General features: G+C 55.1%; 7 protein-coding genes across 7 annotated transcripts; 4 read left to right on the top strand and 3 right to left on the bottom strand.

The window, feature by feature from the left end:
* BZA05DRAFT_448558 (uncharacterized protein) lies at positions 1-1,146 on the top strand (the record flags this gene model as incomplete). The annotated part of the gene is made up of 1 exon (XM_051487262.1): positions 1-1,146. One exon carries the CDS (start codon positions 1-3, stop codon positions 1,144-1,146), a length of 1,146 nt encoding a protein of 381 aa, XP_051335854.1.
* A 490-nt stretch (positions 1,147-1,636) lies between these two features.
* BZA05DRAFT_178269 (uncharacterized protein) lies at positions 1,637-2,939 on the bottom strand. Its single transcript, XM_051479281.1, has 2 exons — positions 1,908-2,939; positions 1,637-1,847 (listed from the first exon to the last, which is right to left on the bottom strand). The coding sequence occupies exons 1-2, from the start codon at positions 2,621-2,623 to the stop codon at positions 1,835-1,837; spliced, it is 729 nt and encodes a 242-aa protein (XP_051335853.1). The 5' UTR covers positions 2,624-2,939; the 3' UTR covers positions 1,637-1,834.
* Positions 2,940-5,637: 2,698 nt separating this feature from the next.
* BZA05DRAFT_410230 (uncharacterized protein) lies at positions 5,638-6,502 on the bottom strand. Its single transcript, XM_051484872.1, has 2 exons — positions 5,936-6,502; positions 5,638-5,875 (listed from the first exon to the last, which is right to left on the bottom strand). Exons 1-2 carry the CDS (start codon positions 6,419-6,421, stop codon positions 5,699-5,701), a joined length of 663 nt encoding a protein of 220 aa, XP_051335852.1. The 5' UTR covers positions 6,422-6,502; the 3' UTR covers positions 5,638-5,698.
* A 2,839-nt stretch (positions 6,503-9,341) lies between these two features.
* BZA05DRAFT_410221 (uncharacterized protein) lies at positions 9,342-10,715 on the top strand. The gene is made up of 3 exons (XM_051484871.1): positions 9,342-9,587; positions 9,664-10,206; positions 10,289-10,715. Exons 2-3 carry the CDS (start codon positions 9,730-9,732, stop codon positions 10,499-10,501), a joined length of 690 nt encoding a protein of 229 aa, XP_051335851.1. The 5' UTR covers positions 9,342-9,587; positions 9,664-9,729; the 3' UTR covers positions 10,502-10,715.
* Positions 10,716-11,523: 808 nt separating this feature from the next.
* BZA05DRAFT_178110 (transcription factor Opi1-domain-containing protein) lies at positions 11,524-13,283 on the top strand. Its single transcript, XM_051479280.1, has 2 exons — positions 11,524-11,782; positions 11,899-13,283. The coding sequence occupies exons 1-2, from the start codon at positions 11,632-11,634 to the stop codon at positions 13,059-13,061; spliced, it is 1,314 nt and encodes a 437-aa protein (XP_051335850.1). The 5' UTR covers positions 11,524-11,631; the 3' UTR covers positions 13,062-13,283.
* Positions 13,284-13,943, top strand: BZA05DRAFT_178101 (uncharacterized protein). Its single transcript, XM_051479279.1, has one exon. The coding sequence runs from the start codon at positions 13,505-13,507 to the stop codon at positions 13,892-13,894; it is 390 nt and encodes a 129-aa protein (XP_051335849.1). The 5' UTR covers positions 13,284-13,504; the 3' UTR covers positions 13,895-13,943.
* Positions 13,944-13,959: 16 nt separating this feature from the next.
* BZA05DRAFT_448553 (uncharacterized protein) lies at positions 13,960-14,940 on the bottom strand (the record flags this gene model as incomplete). Its single annotated transcript, XM_051487261.1, has 3 exons — positions 13,960-13,978; positions 14,066-14,487; positions 14,569-14,940. 3 exons carry the CDS (start codon positions 14,938-14,940, stop codon positions 13,960-13,962), a joined length of 813 nt encoding a protein of 270 aa, XP_051335848.1.
* Between the last annotated feature and the right edge of the window lie 1,079 nt (positions 14,941-16,019).

The raw sequence follows: 16,019 nt of genomic DNA, 5'->3' as shown, positions 1-16,019 counted from the left end.
ATGTCATATGAATACGCCATGGACATAAATATTACACCAAGCTTGGCGAATCAGAGCTTCTCTGCCTCCGACCTTAATCTCCCGCTCTCTTCTAAATACCTTTCCCGTCAGCCGTCAATGCAGAACCTCCGAGCCGCTGCAGCCGATCAATCCCCACTGTACTCCTCGCGCCACCCCATGGCTTCGGAACGCTACTTCTCGTTTACCGCCTTTGAAGACGTCGAGCCCTTCGCGGAAGTCAAGCCCGTTCAACTCGGATTCAAGCCCGTCCGACCAGTCAAGCCGTACCGAGAAGTCGAGTCCTATCCCGACATCGAAGACATCGGCGAAGACGGACCGCCGCCCGCCGAGCCGATCCGCGCTGAACCCTCCGCACCCAGCGTCCGATTAGGTACTGGCACAGGGAACTTCCTTTGTTTGACGCCCGAGGTTTCGCATCCCTACAATGGCAACGCGGAACAGTCAAAGCTGAGTACACACCAGAGGACAGACAATCTGGCGAGCAGGGGCGGCGTCGACCCGCGGCTCGCTGCGTACCGCGAGCTCAAGCCATATCTCGGCTCCGGGTACGATTCGCTGGATTTTAGAAAGGAGTTCTCGCTTCGCCCGAAGGATCAGGGGTTGAGGAGGGATGAGTTCATCGATGAGTGCGTGCGTCGCGGCGTCAGTGATCTCGCTAAGCAGGAGCTGTATATGCTCGACGCGGCCCTCGAGGATCAGAAGGCCGAGATGGTGTGGGAGAAACAGGTCGATGATACTTGGAAGAAGATGGTGGAGTATATAGCGACGGCGGAGAAAGAGAGGGAGATGAAGAAGAGCGTTGTGCAGGAGTATGTTGAGCAGGTTGAAGAGGAAGTGGAAGTGTATTATGAGCAGGTCGAGGAAGAGGCGATGGAAGAGGAGGTGATGATGGTGGATGAAGAGTCGACATTCTCCGTGGATGATGTGGTTGTTTCGGGGGCTCAGACAGAGGAGTCTACAGTGAGGTTCTCAAGCTCATCGATGTTGAGCGATCATACACCTATGAGCCTTGATGGAAGGCAATATCGCAGCCCCTACTCCTCTGCAAAGGATGAGCCGGTCAAGAAGCGGAGATGGTACGAGGTGTGGAAGAGCAAGAGGTCCCGTCGCACGACTACCTCCTGAGGAGAATTACTGTGTTAATCGGTTTATTACTGCTGTGATATGTTTTAATACTGACGAGTTTTGTGCTTCAGATTGTTGAAGATGAAATGGGTATGGGTGTCCGGTAGATGGATGGAGCACACGGTTAGAAATGTCATGTTTCTGTTTCATGCCGTGATCGGTTGTTTGTATGATGAGTTTGATGAGTTGCTAGGATGATGGGTTTTTAAAGCTGCGTATCAATTACTTTGGTATGCATAAGAAGGGTCTCGGTGAGGCGTGTTGATGTGAAGGACCAAGCTACGATAGACACCGGTGGTGTAGTACTATTAATGAATAACAAGCAGTGGCTACCCTTATGAATAGAAACTTCGGTGGTGGGACATATCGTCGGTTCTGAGCGTGAGAATCCATCCCAGAAGCTGGCTGGTGCAATGGTAATACACTTGACGGCGAACGAAGTAAACGTTTACTCCGCCTGAATCATTTTGTTTTGCATCATGAAATATGACTCTCAATGAAATTAACTAGGCAAGAATACAAAACAGTCAAAACAACGCGTGTCAAATCAATGACTGAGCAAGAACAAAAATCAAAAAAACGCGACAAGCGGAACGTCACTCAAATCATCCACCCGATCTATCGCAAAGAAAAACAAGTTCGAAATCGCAGGAAGACTCGGATCGACTTAACGAGAGTCTGTTTCGGCCTAAAGCTTGGAACTACATCATCCTTCATCAGCTATCGACCGGTAGTACCACAACAATGGGAAGAACACCTACCTCCTCTTCTCACGCCTCGACTCAGCCCCGCCAAGTTCGTTGTGTGAATGGTGGGAGTCCCGGGGCAGCATCTGATATTCCGCATGAAGAGAAATGCCTCCAGTAGATGGACTCAGCTCCCAGAGTTCCTTGTACGCGCATTCGTCGCGGAGTGCCTTCCCTCTGCCATCGGCGAAGAAGGAGACGCCGATGTGGCCGAGGCAGATCGACTCGCTGCGGTTCGCCGCCAGCCAGCGTGCGGCAACACCGTCCACAGCCTCCAAGAACTCACGTAGCGTCTCGCCCCACAGCATCCACACGGTGAGCGGTTGGTGGGTGGTGGTGGTAGTGCTGCCGGCTTTGTCGTGACGAACTGTGACATGGAGCTGGAGGGACTTGCGGCGCGGTTGTTTGGTGCCAATATCGGTGGCCCCTGCCATGACGAGATGCGGAGTGGGGTCCTGGTAGAGGACGGGCAGAAGCGCGGTCCAGGCGCGCTCGGTGCGGATTATCTCGTTGACGTACGGAGATGTCTGGCCGTGCCGGTAGATCCCGTGGAAGTCGTAGATGCTGAGGTGCTCGGTGTGGTAGAAATTGAGGCTGTTCATGTGGATGAACTTTTCGAGGTCCAGCAATGTCGGGGTGGGGATAATTTTTATGTGGGTTTTGATCTCGTCGAGCCCTTTGATGCGAATCGTGACGGGAATCGAACGGTTCATGATGTTGTAGCTATGCATGGTTTTGAGTATCTGAAAGCGTTGGTTACTGTCGTTTATGAGGTGGATAGTAGGAGGATTGTGAAGGTGGATAAAGGGATGATGAGCAGAAGGTGCTCGAGAGGGAATCAGTATGTGCTTCTTATGCTTGACAGGGCACTGGGGACCATTGAAAAGATCGAGGGTTTGAATTCACGATACGGAGTGCAGCTTCAATTGTAGGGTTGTAAATAGGGTAGGGTTGTGGATAGGTCCGAGTGACGACGGATGTACGGAGTTAGATAGACATCGGGTCCTCGACCCTTTCTTCCCAATCAACCAACGTTTCCCCACCTACATAAAATGGTGAAGCTCGAGTGATTCTATGTGGTTGGCCGAAGAAGCCATGAAGCCAAATTCAATGCCGAGATGCAATGTGCACACGTTTGGAGGGATATCGAGATCAAGAACACCAACCACAGTGCGAAACTCGCGCACAAAGACCAGCCGTTTCGCCGACACTCCCATACCTCCCGTCTGTCCGCTACCAACAGACTCTCGCCGCTTCTTTGGCTCCTATGCCTTTTCGATGACTTCTGCAAATCGAAATTCCGTACCGATCGGGATCTTGGGCGCATGGCCGACGACACACCTCGCGAGCCACCGTAGATCATCATGCATACCACGCTCATTCGCAGAGATAATCGATCCATGCTACAACAGTTAGACAACATCTCAAATCAAATAGGAAAACAAAATACCGCCGTGAAATTGTTGATAGCTTCGAGGGCATTCCAGGGCTCAGACATGCCCTTCTCTTTTTCTTCATCCGTTGGTGGCTGTTCCGTCTCCACCAAGCTAGCAACTTCGCTCAAACTCGGCCCGCACCAATACTGCACGCCCGAGTGTCGTTCTGGTCCTTGAGGTTAACATGATGCTTTCCATCGTCTTTGAGGATCGATGGATAGTGTGCAAGCTGGAGAAAAGACCGTTGGCGGACGATGCAATGTGAGATAACGTGTGTGATTACCAATAATCAATGGATGTTCGTCTCCGAGTCCTGGAATTGTGCAGCGGCCGCTATGGCGTGGTACCTTGGGTTTTTGTCTTATTCGGTGTCAAAAAGGGCGGCGGTGGTCTCGCCGACATCTTGCGGGCCGACAGGTGGTGGTAGTAGCATGCGAATGAGTGTATAAGAGAGTTGTAGTAGTTGGATGATGTTTTCGTATGCTGTTACTCTGGCACGGCCTACCAACTTGATCTGGACAGACATGCAGCTGCCTGCAACGACCAACCTCAACCACTCCACACTCCTCCCATATCCTGGAGTTGGACTTTCCCTTCAATCGCTATCTGCCCCGCACCAATTACCCATTAACAGATCACCCAATGCCACGCTCTGTCCTACGGGAGTCTCGGAAGAATCGGCAACACATTCTACATCTCTCTCCATCATCCACGCCGTCCTCGGATATACTTTCTGTGGTGTTCTTTGTTTTCGACAGGATCTCACGTCATCCACCGAGCCATCGAAACCGTCGGATTCCGCATGTCAGACTGGCACAGAGGGAGGGGGCAGGCATAAGCCGTTTGTTCTATGGCTATTCTCTTTCCAGTCGAGGGAGGACACTGGAGGAGGAGGACCAGGTTTATACACCCTTTGAACCTTCAATATGGCGTCGCTTGTTGTCCGCAAGCTTGCCATATCACTCGCCCCGCATGCCGATAGGAACCAGCGCTTGACTGAACAATTCGGGGTTCATTCGGCATCGGTTTCTCTCTTCAACACCTGTTAGGATACGTGGTGAAGGTATCTCGACGTGGTTATCCGGATGGCAATAAGCTGAGGATTACAAAAGATTTTGGTTCCTTCTTGCGCGGATGACGTCGGGAGACTTCGCATGAATTCTCCGGAAGGGGAGAAACAAAGAAGATCTACCCTATGCAAATGGCTGACTTCAATTGGAACGTTTTCTTTGCTCGCACCACTCTGGACTTCAGGCTACCGTTCACTAATCCTGGGATTCCGTACAACAGTCGCGTCCAACCCGGCACGTTCGAGACAGACATGTAGAAACCAGCGGACGATGTTCTTATTCCAATATCCGCTGATGTATGACGTCAGCGTTCAATACGAAGAAGGAGTTCCTCTGGATCGGCCGGCAGTACGCGGGAAGTCATTCGAGTTTATGCGTACAATTAGGTGCATACCAACTCACGCTACCCCACCCTTGTTCTTCCTGGGGTTGAGGATGTTCTCGGCTCGTTGGCTGACGATCAACCCTTGAAGGCCACCGCGATTACTCACCTGCGGTGGAGGCCGGATCTCAATCTGCCGGGTGTAACCGTAGTATAAACAAGACTTCCGCCGTTGAGGTTGTGGGAAAGTCGAGGAGACCTGTGTTGTGTAACCACGGTTTCCCCAGCCAATCAGAATTTGGTATCTGCAACATCCGCTCGGTCCGAACTTCTCCAAAAATACCCCACATCCTCGTATAATCGTATTTGTCTTCACGTCAAAAACGCTATCCGCAACGTCTCCACTGCTACAAGTCGTCTTTGAGCATTCTTTCCATGTACTCCGGTGTCCCTGTAGTATCCTCATCTGATTATATGTACAAGTCACAAGGACATTCTCGGAGCTCTCGGAAACGCGTTTCGATTACTCTTCAGCACTGCGCACGGGTCCGCAAAGACCAACAGCTGACAAACACCGCGAACACCAGGGGAACAGTACGTGTGACCGATCGCGACATAGCGAGGCGGGCCGCAAACGCCTCCTACAGTCCTACTCGCGCACATTGCAGATCTCCAAAAATATCTTCCGAGCTGGTAGGCTGTCCCTGCAGGGTTCGCGCATTCCAGAACTCCATGTAGAAGTTCGCTATGTCGTCCTCGCGTGGAGGAGAGATGGGCCTCGTATCGAGTCGGTCTGCTGCAGTACAACCCATGGCCATGACTCGGAACACAAAGCGCCTTACACGGATCTTTGACGGACAAAGCAAAGGCGACGACATATAAAGGCCATGGCCCATCCACACATACAACCATCACCCTCGTCGAATCGAATCCAAACAACACTCGACTCCCGCAACCATGAAGCTCGCACTCCCCATCCTATTGGCAACCCTTCTGTCGCTTGCATCCGCACAAGCCAACGGCGTCTGGCGCTTCAAGATGCGCGCCACGAGCTACCGCCGCGTCGAACCATTCCTCAGCGGCTATGCCGACTACGACAGCGCCGGTCGAGTAGGTTTCAACCGAATCTCCGCCGACTACCAGGGCTTTGTCAGCGTAAGCTCCACCTCCCCACCAGCCCAGGGCGTGCACCCACCCACTGACTCGGAGAAATAGCGCATTACCAACGCCGTACCCAACGACGACCTCCCGGTCGGCGAGCTCTTCCGCGACGACAACGGCGCGCAGGCGTACCTCCTCCCCTCCGAGACCGCGAACCTGTACGACTTCTACTTCGGCACGAAGCCCGACGACACCACCGTTCTGTCCGCAGACTTTGCCATCACTGTGCTGAACTGCGGCGGAAATTGCGGAGGGCTGCAGCTGGTGTACAACGGCACTGGTGCCCAGTGGATGGCTTTCCCCGATGCTACAATCACCACTGGATACAGCGTGAGTTTCCGCTCTGGTGTTGGAACTTGGAACTTGGAAGATAGGCAAAGAGCTAATGCGTAGAAGATTCGCTACTGGAATGGTCAGGGCACTCAGCCCGCCGGAGGTCAAGGTGTTTGGCTGTGGAGGGATGCTGTTTGAGTGGCGGTGTGCTGATGGAAATGGGGGGGGGGGGATGATTGGTGGTGTGCTGATGGGAATGAGGGACATGAATGGAAGGCGGCTTGGTGTTCCTCAATACACGAATGGAAGAGTTCCAAGAAACCTCAGGCGAAGTAAAGAATCCGTGACTCCAAGTGATATCCGATATGGTTGTGTGTTTTTTGTTTGATGGTTCCGTATCCAACCGTCGCCAGCCACGACAGTTTACATACTCACTGAACATCAATCGTGTTTTATTTTCAGTCTCACTATTCCTTGTTTAACCGTGCCCGGTAGCGATAGTTTAAGGTATGTACATCCAGTCCTCTCCAGGCCGTCAACACCGGTGACCGGTCGAACGTGGCGCCTACCTGGTCCTCAGCCTCTCTCCCGCCATAGATAGTCTAGTATCGAACATCCCGAGCGTCATAGGGGTCCCATTCGTGAGTGCGTACTTATGTACAAACTTCCACCCTTGCACTGGCGACGTACGTACCTACAGGTCAATCACCACCCGCGTTGCGTTAAGTTCAAGCTTATCCGCTCAATAGCCTTCCAGACTCTTCCAAGTTCCAAACCTCCTCGCGGCTCGAGACAAGTGCGATGGAAGCAGTCTTCACCATCGCGACGTTTCTTGCGACGGGCCGGGGATGTATAGACGTCCGCGGCAACTCGGCCAACCAAAGAGCCGCTGCCGGAAATTCACGCGGGAGGATGGCCGTGTCTGCAGCTTCGCGGGGAGATGATAGATCTCGTGGGTGATGTTGGCGTGTGTTTTGCTTAGGTAGGTCTGATACGTGGACTCGATCATTCGCTCCCTCCGGGTCATGTCCGAGACCTGTCCGATACTTGTATCGTAGATTTGGGAGACTGGGAGTTGTCGACGCTGAAAAATACCGAATGAGAATGGGTGTTGCGTGTACTACTTGTACTCGGCCCCGCGAGTCGGCAAATTTCCTTACTCCTCAGTTCCCCTGGGTTCCCCCGCAGTGTGTCGAGCCAACCCCCGCGATTGATTCAAGCCCAACACTCAACTGCTCTTTCCCAACTATCCTATAACACAACTCGTCACTCACAATGACACGACCGCGCTCAGTCTATACCGAATGCTCCCTCATGATTCCGCTACTTGCATACATACCTCATAGAGTAAAGCCTCGGGCTCGCCGTCAACGCCATTACATAACCCAGTAAACCATAAACGTCCGTATGACCCACCGCATGTAAGCTTCATCGCACTTGCACTTACACCCCTGCCCAGTGCCCACCCCCAACTCGGACCCCAATAATATCCATCCGCGTGTCCGAGGCATCTCACCACTCTATATATGTCAAGTAGAGAGTACTCTATCACACGAGCAACGAGCCATCTGGTAAAATATATAGCCGCGGTTCCGGCAGGGCACAGGCAGGGCAGAGGTTATTGGGAGTTTGGGTTGCCTAGGAGATTGAAATTGAGGACCCTGAGACAGTACATTGGTGGGTAGGACTGCAGGTACTCGTACCGTATGTACCTACTCTAGGCACTCTACGTACCCCGGCGCTCGGGTCCTGGGGCCGGGTACGAAGTAGAGCGTGCGGGTGGAGCACTGGAGCACTGGAGCGGGGGCGGAGCCGCACGGGGAATTCGGGGAATAGATGCGCGGGCGGGTCACGGGAAAGGAGTCGGGCGAGTCGGGCGAGTCGCGGGGAGGAGGGGGGAGGAGGGGGGAGGCGGGGGGACATGTGATGCTGCCACAGCGATCAACGATAGTCGACGAGCTGGATCCGTGAGGTTCGGAATCGCGACTTAGGTAGAGTAAGTGGAGTATTAACGTGGCTCGACTCGCGAGTCGCAAAGACAGCGGTGTTATGTAACCCAGCGGTCCGCACGGCGCAAACAGCCCTCGACGATCGCTCACCTCACTCTCTACTCTGGAGCCTAGAGTACTACGCGTCCCCCGTTTCGAACACAGTTCTCCAGTCTCCGGTTGCCTGACCTGCCCGCACGGTACCGGTATTTATGCATTGCCACTTCCCCCCCCTCGAATCCGCGACCCCGCACCGACGTGTCCCCATTGCCCCAATTGCCCAATTCTTCCGTCGCAAACTGCCGGACGCGACTAACTTCGGAGAAATGTAGCCGACCGCTAGCAGCGCAAGAGCCGCGCGTGGGGGTTGGGGTTGGGTGGGGATAGGGATGTGGCATGTGAAAGACGATCGGACGCGTGCAATCGACACTGGAGAGGAGAGGAGAAGAGAGGAGAAGAGAGGAGAAGGGGAGATGGGGAGAAGGGAGGAAGCAGGATAGGTAGGGCAGAGGATTATCTTATTATGAATACTATTACCTATCGCCAACTTACCGAGGACTATTCAAACTTCAGTGTTACGGCGGATTGGATTGGATTGGATTGGATTTGGGGGCTGTTCTTCTGATTATCGCAGATGCTGAGTAAGGAGCCTGTGTGGCACATGCCACATGCAACCACCAAAGACACGAGCGAAAACGAGCCCTTCTATTTCCAGGGCAGTCGCGTCCTGCAGTCATATTCTGATGAAACGGTGATCATGACACCAACGTTGCCGATACGGTATGATTGAAGTACGTATCTTCGGCGGTCGTGCCGCATATCCAGCCCAGCGTCGGTGAACGGTGCCGTGAAAGCTGGCTTTCGTATGTATATACGACGCTCGACGGAGGCGAGAAGGGTGCTCTACCGTAGAGTAGGTGGTAGAGAGACAAGTGGATGCGAGCCTCGAGGGACAGAGAGGTGTTTGTTCGGCTCTGGTGCTGCCAGCAGCCGGGCCGGGATCTATCATCTCATAGGCGAATTTTAGGACTTGAGGTTGAGACATGAGATTGAAGGTGGTGGTCTTACCCACCTCCTCCCCCCATGAACGGCCTCCATCACAACCTGTGGAGTCCGACCGAATTTCCAATACGAGTATGTACCGGTACATACCGGTACCTTCACGCTTCATCTGGCCTCCCGTTCCACCGCCGTCGGAGAGCATTGCGGCCACCGGGTCTCCTATTAGTACGGTTAGTGCCTTGATGAGCGCGCTCCCCGGCCCCAAATGTCCTTGCACGGATGATCCAAACGATGCGCTTTCGTTACCGGTTGCTGGAACATACCTACCGGTACACGGGGTTCGGTGAGATGGACTTCACGCCGAATACCTAGTAGGTACATACCGGTATTCAACTTGTGAGCGGCTTAGGATCCGGGCGACTGTCGCCGGTCGGTATGCATAACTGAGGCAAAGTCAGAGATAAACTAAACTCCACCTCATAGAGTAAAGACTCAAGAGCATCACGAGCCACGGCTCACCTTGGGGTGGGTATGTAACCGGTTAATCCCCGTAATCTTATCTAATCTTATCGCGGAGCTTCTCCGATGCTCGATCTCCACATGAAAGACGCCCGCGCCGTCACGCCGTGTGAGGTGTTTCTCGTCGGCGGATGCTCGGTTCGACGCTCTGCTGTGCTCTCGGTGCCGGTGGTTGTACATACCTCATATGCTCGTGTTTCCTTCACCCCTTCTTGCCTTATTCTCCATGAGTACACGCTCTTCGCTACCGGTGGGGGTTCGGTCGCGGTTGGAAGCACATGGAAGCGTGGGATTGGCTCGGATCGTTCCGAAGCGTGTTCACCGACGAAATTGCCACCATCACGAGGGCGCGAGACGGACGAAGAATCGAAAAGATCGGACTTCAGGGGGCGGGGTGCTGGTTTCTGTGAGATGGTATTATCCGCAATATCTACACGGTTATCGCATCTCGCTCTTTGCTATCGTCGCTCTTCGGAGATTCTCCGGCTCAGCTCATGGTGGACGATGACGATCAGCTCAAGGCTGAAGTCTGACAGCGCAACTCTGTATCACATGCAAGTGCATCATCGTCAGCGGCCAAGCGAAAAAAAGAGTGAGCATTCCTTGGAAAGGAAGGAGGACGTGCGGGTGGGTGGGGAGCGATGGTGCTCCAGAGCGAGCAGCACGTGCAATTTTCGTCAGAGTTGGAGACGGCCGTGTGCGAATGGGAGGCCTCAGGCCGGCGGACGGAACGAGAGCGAAGATAGTTGCTATCGCAGTATTCTTCACGCCGGTGATGGGAGCATCGTCGGAGAGCGCACCGTACAGACATACACGTTCCATCACGGTAGGAATTTAATGGACGTGGGTTAGGCAAGGGACGGCAATAGACGCGAGGGATATTGGAATGTGAATGCGAAGCCGAAATCAGGGCATGTGGAGATACGGTAGGATCATCGTCACTGGAGGGGGCGGCGAACACCTTCTTCCGCCTGCTTCTCATCCTCCTCCTCATCCTCCTCCTCATCCTCCTCATCCTCACCCTCCTCACCCTCACTCTCCTCACCCTCCCCATTCATCCTACTCTCCATCTTCACCTCCACTCCCCCACCAAGCCTGCCTCCCGCGTCCGGCCCACACACACACACACCCTCCTCCACCCATTCATCCTTCCCATTCCCACCCACCCTCCGCCAACCAGAGACACCCACTCACCCACTCACCCACTCACACTCATTCTCACATTCACTCACACTCCACTTTCGCTTCACGAGCACCCACAAACGCTCGACACACACCCACTCGGTCACCTCGGAGGAAAAAAATCCCTAAAAAACCCCACGCTCCACAAAACGATAACCCACACCAGCCGAACCGCACCTCCCTCGGTCGCCGAAAACAGCGAACACACATCCAACCTCCCCCCCTCGCCCCCCTCCTCCTGATCCTTCCGTGCACATGGCGACCAAAACCCGTCACAAGTCCTCGTCTCCCGCCCCGGCACCGATGGTCCCCCTCAAGATGACCTCGGCGGTTCCGCCCGCATCTACCACTGCTACCTCCTCGTCCTCCCTCACGTCCACCCTCTCGAAGGATATTTTCCCATCCCCCCCGCGCACCGATCCACAGCTACAGCAGCAGCAACGTCGGTCCGAACTGGCGATCCTCAATTACCACAATGCGCGCCCGTCAGGGCAGTCGGCGATAATCCTGCCTCCTGCCTCAGCGCTCGCTGGCGAAGGCCGTATGCTCGGCGAACCACCGGCGGGCGGGAGACGGAGCTTCGATCTACCGCCTCCGCTGCCCCCGCTAACGCAGAGTAAAGAGGAGTACTTGCCCTTCGGATGGAAGACGGAGGTCATCAGTCACGAGAGACGCCAGCAGCCACTCAGGGAACCCGAGACGTCGCGGAATCTGTCGATCCAGAGCCTGATCTCGGCGCCCGCAGCAGTGGATCACAACGCGTTTGAGAATGGCGGTGAGCGCGGCATGAAGCGGAAGGGAAGCGACATCATCGATAGGGATGAAGATGCGATGGCGAGGAGCAGTCGTGGCACGAGTGTGATGTCCACTACTGGGTTGAGCATGGAGGATCCCGACGTGCGGGATGCCGTCGAGGCGCTGGGCGGATTGAAGGCAGGTGCGTAGTGCAGTTGACTCCTCCAGCAACATCCCCGTCGAGATGCGCCTGCCTGCTGTGCATCTTTGATCAACCCTCTCGTGGAAGACGAAATGTGGCTGACACGAACGATTCAGACTTTGCGCATCCCCTTACCGCGCCGAACTCTCCTCCAAACCAGCAGGAACCCCTCCTCAACCTAATCCAGTCGTCCGCGTCTTCCGTCCACCCTCTCCTCTCCACGGCACTCTCGATCTCATCGTCCACCTACAACGCTTCCAAGAATTACATCCCGCCTTTCCGCTACGTCGCCGAATCGGCCGAGAACGTCGCTGCCCCCGTGGTCCGCCGCACCGGCCTCGAAAACTACATCCGTCGAGGCCTCACGCGCCACCGTAGCAACGATAAAGCCGAGCCTAACGGTGGGGAAAAGAAGCGAAGGAAATCGGAGAAGGAACCGGCCCCCGCAACACCCGAGAAGCAATTGGTAGAGGTCCAGAATAGTCGCGAGCGCGGTTGGCAGACGAGATTGTACTACTCGTCCACGGGACTCGCGACTGCCCTTTCCGACGAGTCGCGGCGGTCACTCAAATACTGCCTCAAGATCCTCCTGGCGGCGAACGGAAACTTGATGAAAGTCATCGCCACTCTTACGAACGTTGTCGACGAACTGGACCAGTATCTGAGCCAGAAGTGCGGCGAGGGCTCGTCGGCACCTACTTCACCGCCCCTGGGAGTAGCAGGGTACCTAGGAGAGGGCTACGAGCAGCGCCGCCAACACCTGGCGGAGACTGTCGACCGGCTCAAAGACGAAGCGCTCAAGACGCTGAAAGTGGTCGTCGACACCATCTCCCGATACGCGGGGGGCGCGCTGCCCGAGCATGCGAGGAACGTGGTCAAGCGGCAGCTCTTGAGCTTTCCTCTCAAGTGGCAGGCGGCAACATCTTCCACCTCCTCCGGCGACGTCGAGCAAGGTGTCACCATCGCCGAGCCCGAAGACGACACCGGCAGACGAACGAAAGGAAAGGCGGTGCGTGTTCTGATGATGGCGCGTGAGGGACTGGACATGATGCGTGGTGTCGCCGAGGTGGTCGATGGGACCCTCGTCAGCGCCGAGGAGTGGTGCGAGCGCTTCGGCAAGAAGACGGATGAGCAGGAGGACGGCTCGCTGCCGGAGAAGGACGAGAGGAAGCGCGTCAGCTGGATGGATGCTCCTACTGCTACTACTACTACCAACGCCACCACCGCCACACCGGAACGCGAGGCGGACGGCGATGTCTCCATGGCTAAGGCGGGGTGATGAGATCTGCTCCGCACCATCGTGCATGCACACTGCCATTTCTTGCAGTCGAGTCGAGTCGAGTCCAGTCGTATTAGGTTATTGGGTTATTGGGATTTTGTTTTTGTTTATTGTTTGTTTGGTTATCGCTTGCTTGCTTGCGCGGGAGGGTCGGGGTGGGGTGGGAGGCGTCCAGTCAGTTTGTTACTTTTGTTACTTTACCTTCATTTCTTGGTATGGTATGGGGTTTTTTCTACTTCATTTTCTTTTCTTCTTATTTTGGGAACATATTCTTTTTTACATGATTGTGGAATGTGGACGGGTGATATTAGAGGGTGAGGTGAGGTAAGGTGTGATAGGTGAGAGGTGGGATACCGTACTCTACCTCTTTTCGACTGGAGGCTGGAGCCTGTCAAAGCCCCGGTGCGGTGGATGAATGGATGGGATCCGAAGAGTAACCTTTGATGTCTCCGAGCGAGTCCTCCTGTTCGACTCCAAAATTACTTCTTTTACTATTATCATACTACTATCATACTACCATACTACTACTACTACTACTACTACTACTACTACTACTACTACTACTACTACTACTACTACTACTACGGTTATTTTACCCAACCTGCCTCCTCTTCTTCTCTTTTCTTTGTAACTTTTTACCTATTGTAGCTTGGTTCTCGTTCACGTTTGAAGCAACGGGGCGATTCAGGTGTCTGTCTGTTGATGTTGAGAGTGTGTGTGTGGTGTGTGGTGTGGTATCGTGTATGCATGTCAAGTCACTCGAGTACCAGCAGCAAAAGCGCAAAACGATAAACTTATCGGATAAACAAAAGTCTTTGCAATTCTATATCTAGGATTCCTGTCATATATATCGTAACATCTACTCCGTCGTCGTCCACACTCGTCTCTTCGAGGGCGCTTAAGGAGCACAGTAACCTCTGTAGGTGGGACGTTAGCATCCGGCCTCGTCATCACACGCACCCAGAGCAGGAGCAGGAGCAGGTGGAGAAAAAGCGTTAACGTACCCATCAACAATCAGATCACTCCCAGTAGTGAAAGTACTCGCATCGCTCGCAAAGTAGAGGTACGCGCCCTTGAGCTCATTGGCCAGTCCCTCCCTTCGCATAGGAGTCTTCTCATGCCAGATCTTCTTCGTCTCGTCGGGCACAAAGCTTGAGATCTCCGTGGCGATGTAGCCAGGGCTGACAGTGTTTACGCGGGCGAAGCCGGCCCACTCCACGGCCAAGGACTTGCACATGTGGATCACACCCGCCTTCGCCGCGTTGTACACCGCCTGCGCTTGCGGAAGGTTCACGATGTGGCCGGACATAGACGCGGTCGCTACGAAGGAGCCGCACCCCTGCCGCTGGAAGTGCTTGCCGGCTGCGTGCGCCGAGAAGTACACGCTATCGAGATCCGTCGAGACGACGGCTGTGTAGTGTGCGTGCTGGGCGGGGTTAGTGGGCGTGCGTGGGGAGGTGGGGGGCGGGGGGATGGGAGGGGATGGGGGGGGGGGGGGGGGGCATACGTCGTTGGCCTCGATGATCGGGCCCTTAGTCCAGGGAATGCCAGCATTAGCCACGAAGACGTCGAGGCGGCCGTTGAAGTCTTCTACGACCTGGTCGACGGTTTTCTCGACCTCCTGCTGGCTAGTGACGTCGAGCTTGTACGCCTTGCAGACGACGCCGTACTTCTCTGCGGTCTCGGCCGCGCGCTCGACGGTCTTCGGGTTAGAGTTGTACAGGAAGGCGACGTTGCCGCCGGCTTCGGCGAAGGCCTGCGCGACTGCGTAGCCGATTCCGGCCCCAGAGCCCGTCACGATGCAGGTCTTGCCGCGAAGGCTGAAGAGTGGGAGCACGGCGTCGCCGTCGCGCGCGGTGTACTTGGTTACGGTGGACATGTTGCGGTGGGTGAGAGGGGGGAGGGGGAGGGCGTAGTGGATGGCGCGGGGATGGAGAAGAGAAGATGGCCGACAGTTGAGAGGGAGGGGAAGCACCGGTTTTATCAATCCTCCTCCTCCTCTGCCTGCTGCTGCTGCCGCCAGCACGGTCCTTCCGCAGGCGACGGTAGAAGCTGCTACGTGGAGGTTCAACTTGTGCATAATCAGGCTCGGTGGATAGTTGATAGTTACTGGGTGGTTGTGATAGCTAGCTCTCTAGGTAGCTTCCGACGGAGGCGTCAGGGTATTTTTTTCCCGCAAACTCAATCTGGGCCCCCTCCCCCCGCCATCCACTTCCTCACACAGTAATCCATCCACGGCCTACATCGTTGCTGGTTGGATGGAACACATACCACAAACGCAGGAACTCCTGCTTGCAGTGTGCAGCGGGCGAATCGGCTTCACTGTCCCAATGAGACTTCCGCTGATCCTCTCAGCAGTGTGGAAGAATGCCGATGAGTTTCTTTCTGCTTCCCTCCCCCCGCCCCTCCGCCACATGCCGTAGGGTAGGCACGGTACCTCCATCGCGGGGTTCACTGCGCTGGTCCATAGCGACACCGGGTAAATTCGCAATTATCCGGATTCCCCCTTCTCCACACGCACGACGCACGACGCAACGTCATGAATTTAGGCTCTCGCTGGATTCCCACTTTCTTGCCCCGAGCTCGAGACACAAACGGAGTTTAAAAAGTTAAAACAACCGGTGGTCCCGGTGCCTAACGGTTAGGTGAGGTCCGGTGTGCAGGCGGGTTAATTGGCGAAGGGGGGGAGAGGACGGGTGAGTGGGGGGAGGGCGGAGGCGAGGATTAGACGCGCGGAAGACGGATGGGCTGGCTGGCTGGCTGGCGGGCGCTGCCGATTCCAAGTGGCTGCCGGGATCCGGGCGCCGGGGCGGGGGGTGGCGCGTATGTACCGGTACATAGTGGGAGAGGGCCGGGGGTGGGAATATCGTTGCCGCTCACGGATGTGCCGGCGCTGAGCTGCAGTAACCAGTCGAGTCGTGTGCGTCAACATTCGGATTCGGGCATGCGGGGACTTCG

Source organism: Tricharina praecox, assembly GCF_024521635.1.
Source record: "Tricharina praecox strain CBS 144465 chromosome Unknown BZA05scaffold_31, whole genome shotgun sequence".
NCBI classification, from domain to species: Eukaryota; Fungi; Ascomycota; class Pezizomycetes; order Pezizales; family Pyronemataceae; genus Tricharina; species Tricharina praecox.
This window is presented reverse-complemented; position numbering and strand designations above follow the sequence as displayed.

What these genes read in the sequence shown, in the direction of transcription:
- BZA05DRAFT_178269 (XM_051479281.1), bottom strand. Translation starts at nt 2,623, where the DNA reads ATGCATAGCTACAACATCATGAACCGTTCGATTCCCGTCACGATTCGC.
- BZA05DRAFT_410221 (XM_051484871.1), top strand. Translation starts at nt 9,730, where the DNA reads ATGCTCGATCTCCACATGAAAGACGCCCGCGCCGTCACGCCGTGTGAG. An exon ending in TGAAGTCTGACAGCGCAACT is followed by an intron (nt 10,207 to 10,288) that starts CTGTATCACATG and finishes AGGAGGACGTGC; the next exon opens with GGGTGGGTGGGGAGCGATGG.
- BZA05DRAFT_410230 (XM_051484872.1), bottom strand. Translation starts at nt 6,421, where the DNA reads ATGTCCCTCATTCCCATCAGCACACCACCAATCATCCCCCCCCCCCCA. An exon ending in GGTACGGCGTTGGTAATGCG is followed by an intron (nt 5,876 to 5,935) that starts CTATTTCTCCGA and finishes GGTGGAGCTTAC; the next exon opens with GCTGACAAAGCCCTGGTAGT.
- BZA05DRAFT_178110 (XM_051479280.1), top strand. Translation starts at nt 11,632, where the DNA reads ATGAAGCGGAAGGGAAGCGACATCATCGATAGGGATGAAGATGCGATG. An exon ending in GCTGGGCGGATTGAAGGCAG is followed by an intron (nt 11,783 to 11,898) that starts GTGCGTAGTGCA and finishes CGAACGATTCAG; the next exon opens with ACTTTGCGCATCCCCTTACC.
- BZA05DRAFT_178101 (XM_051479279.1), top strand. Translation starts at nt 13,505, where the DNA reads ATGTCTCCGAGCGAGTCCTCCTGTTCGACTCCAAAATTACTTCTTTTA.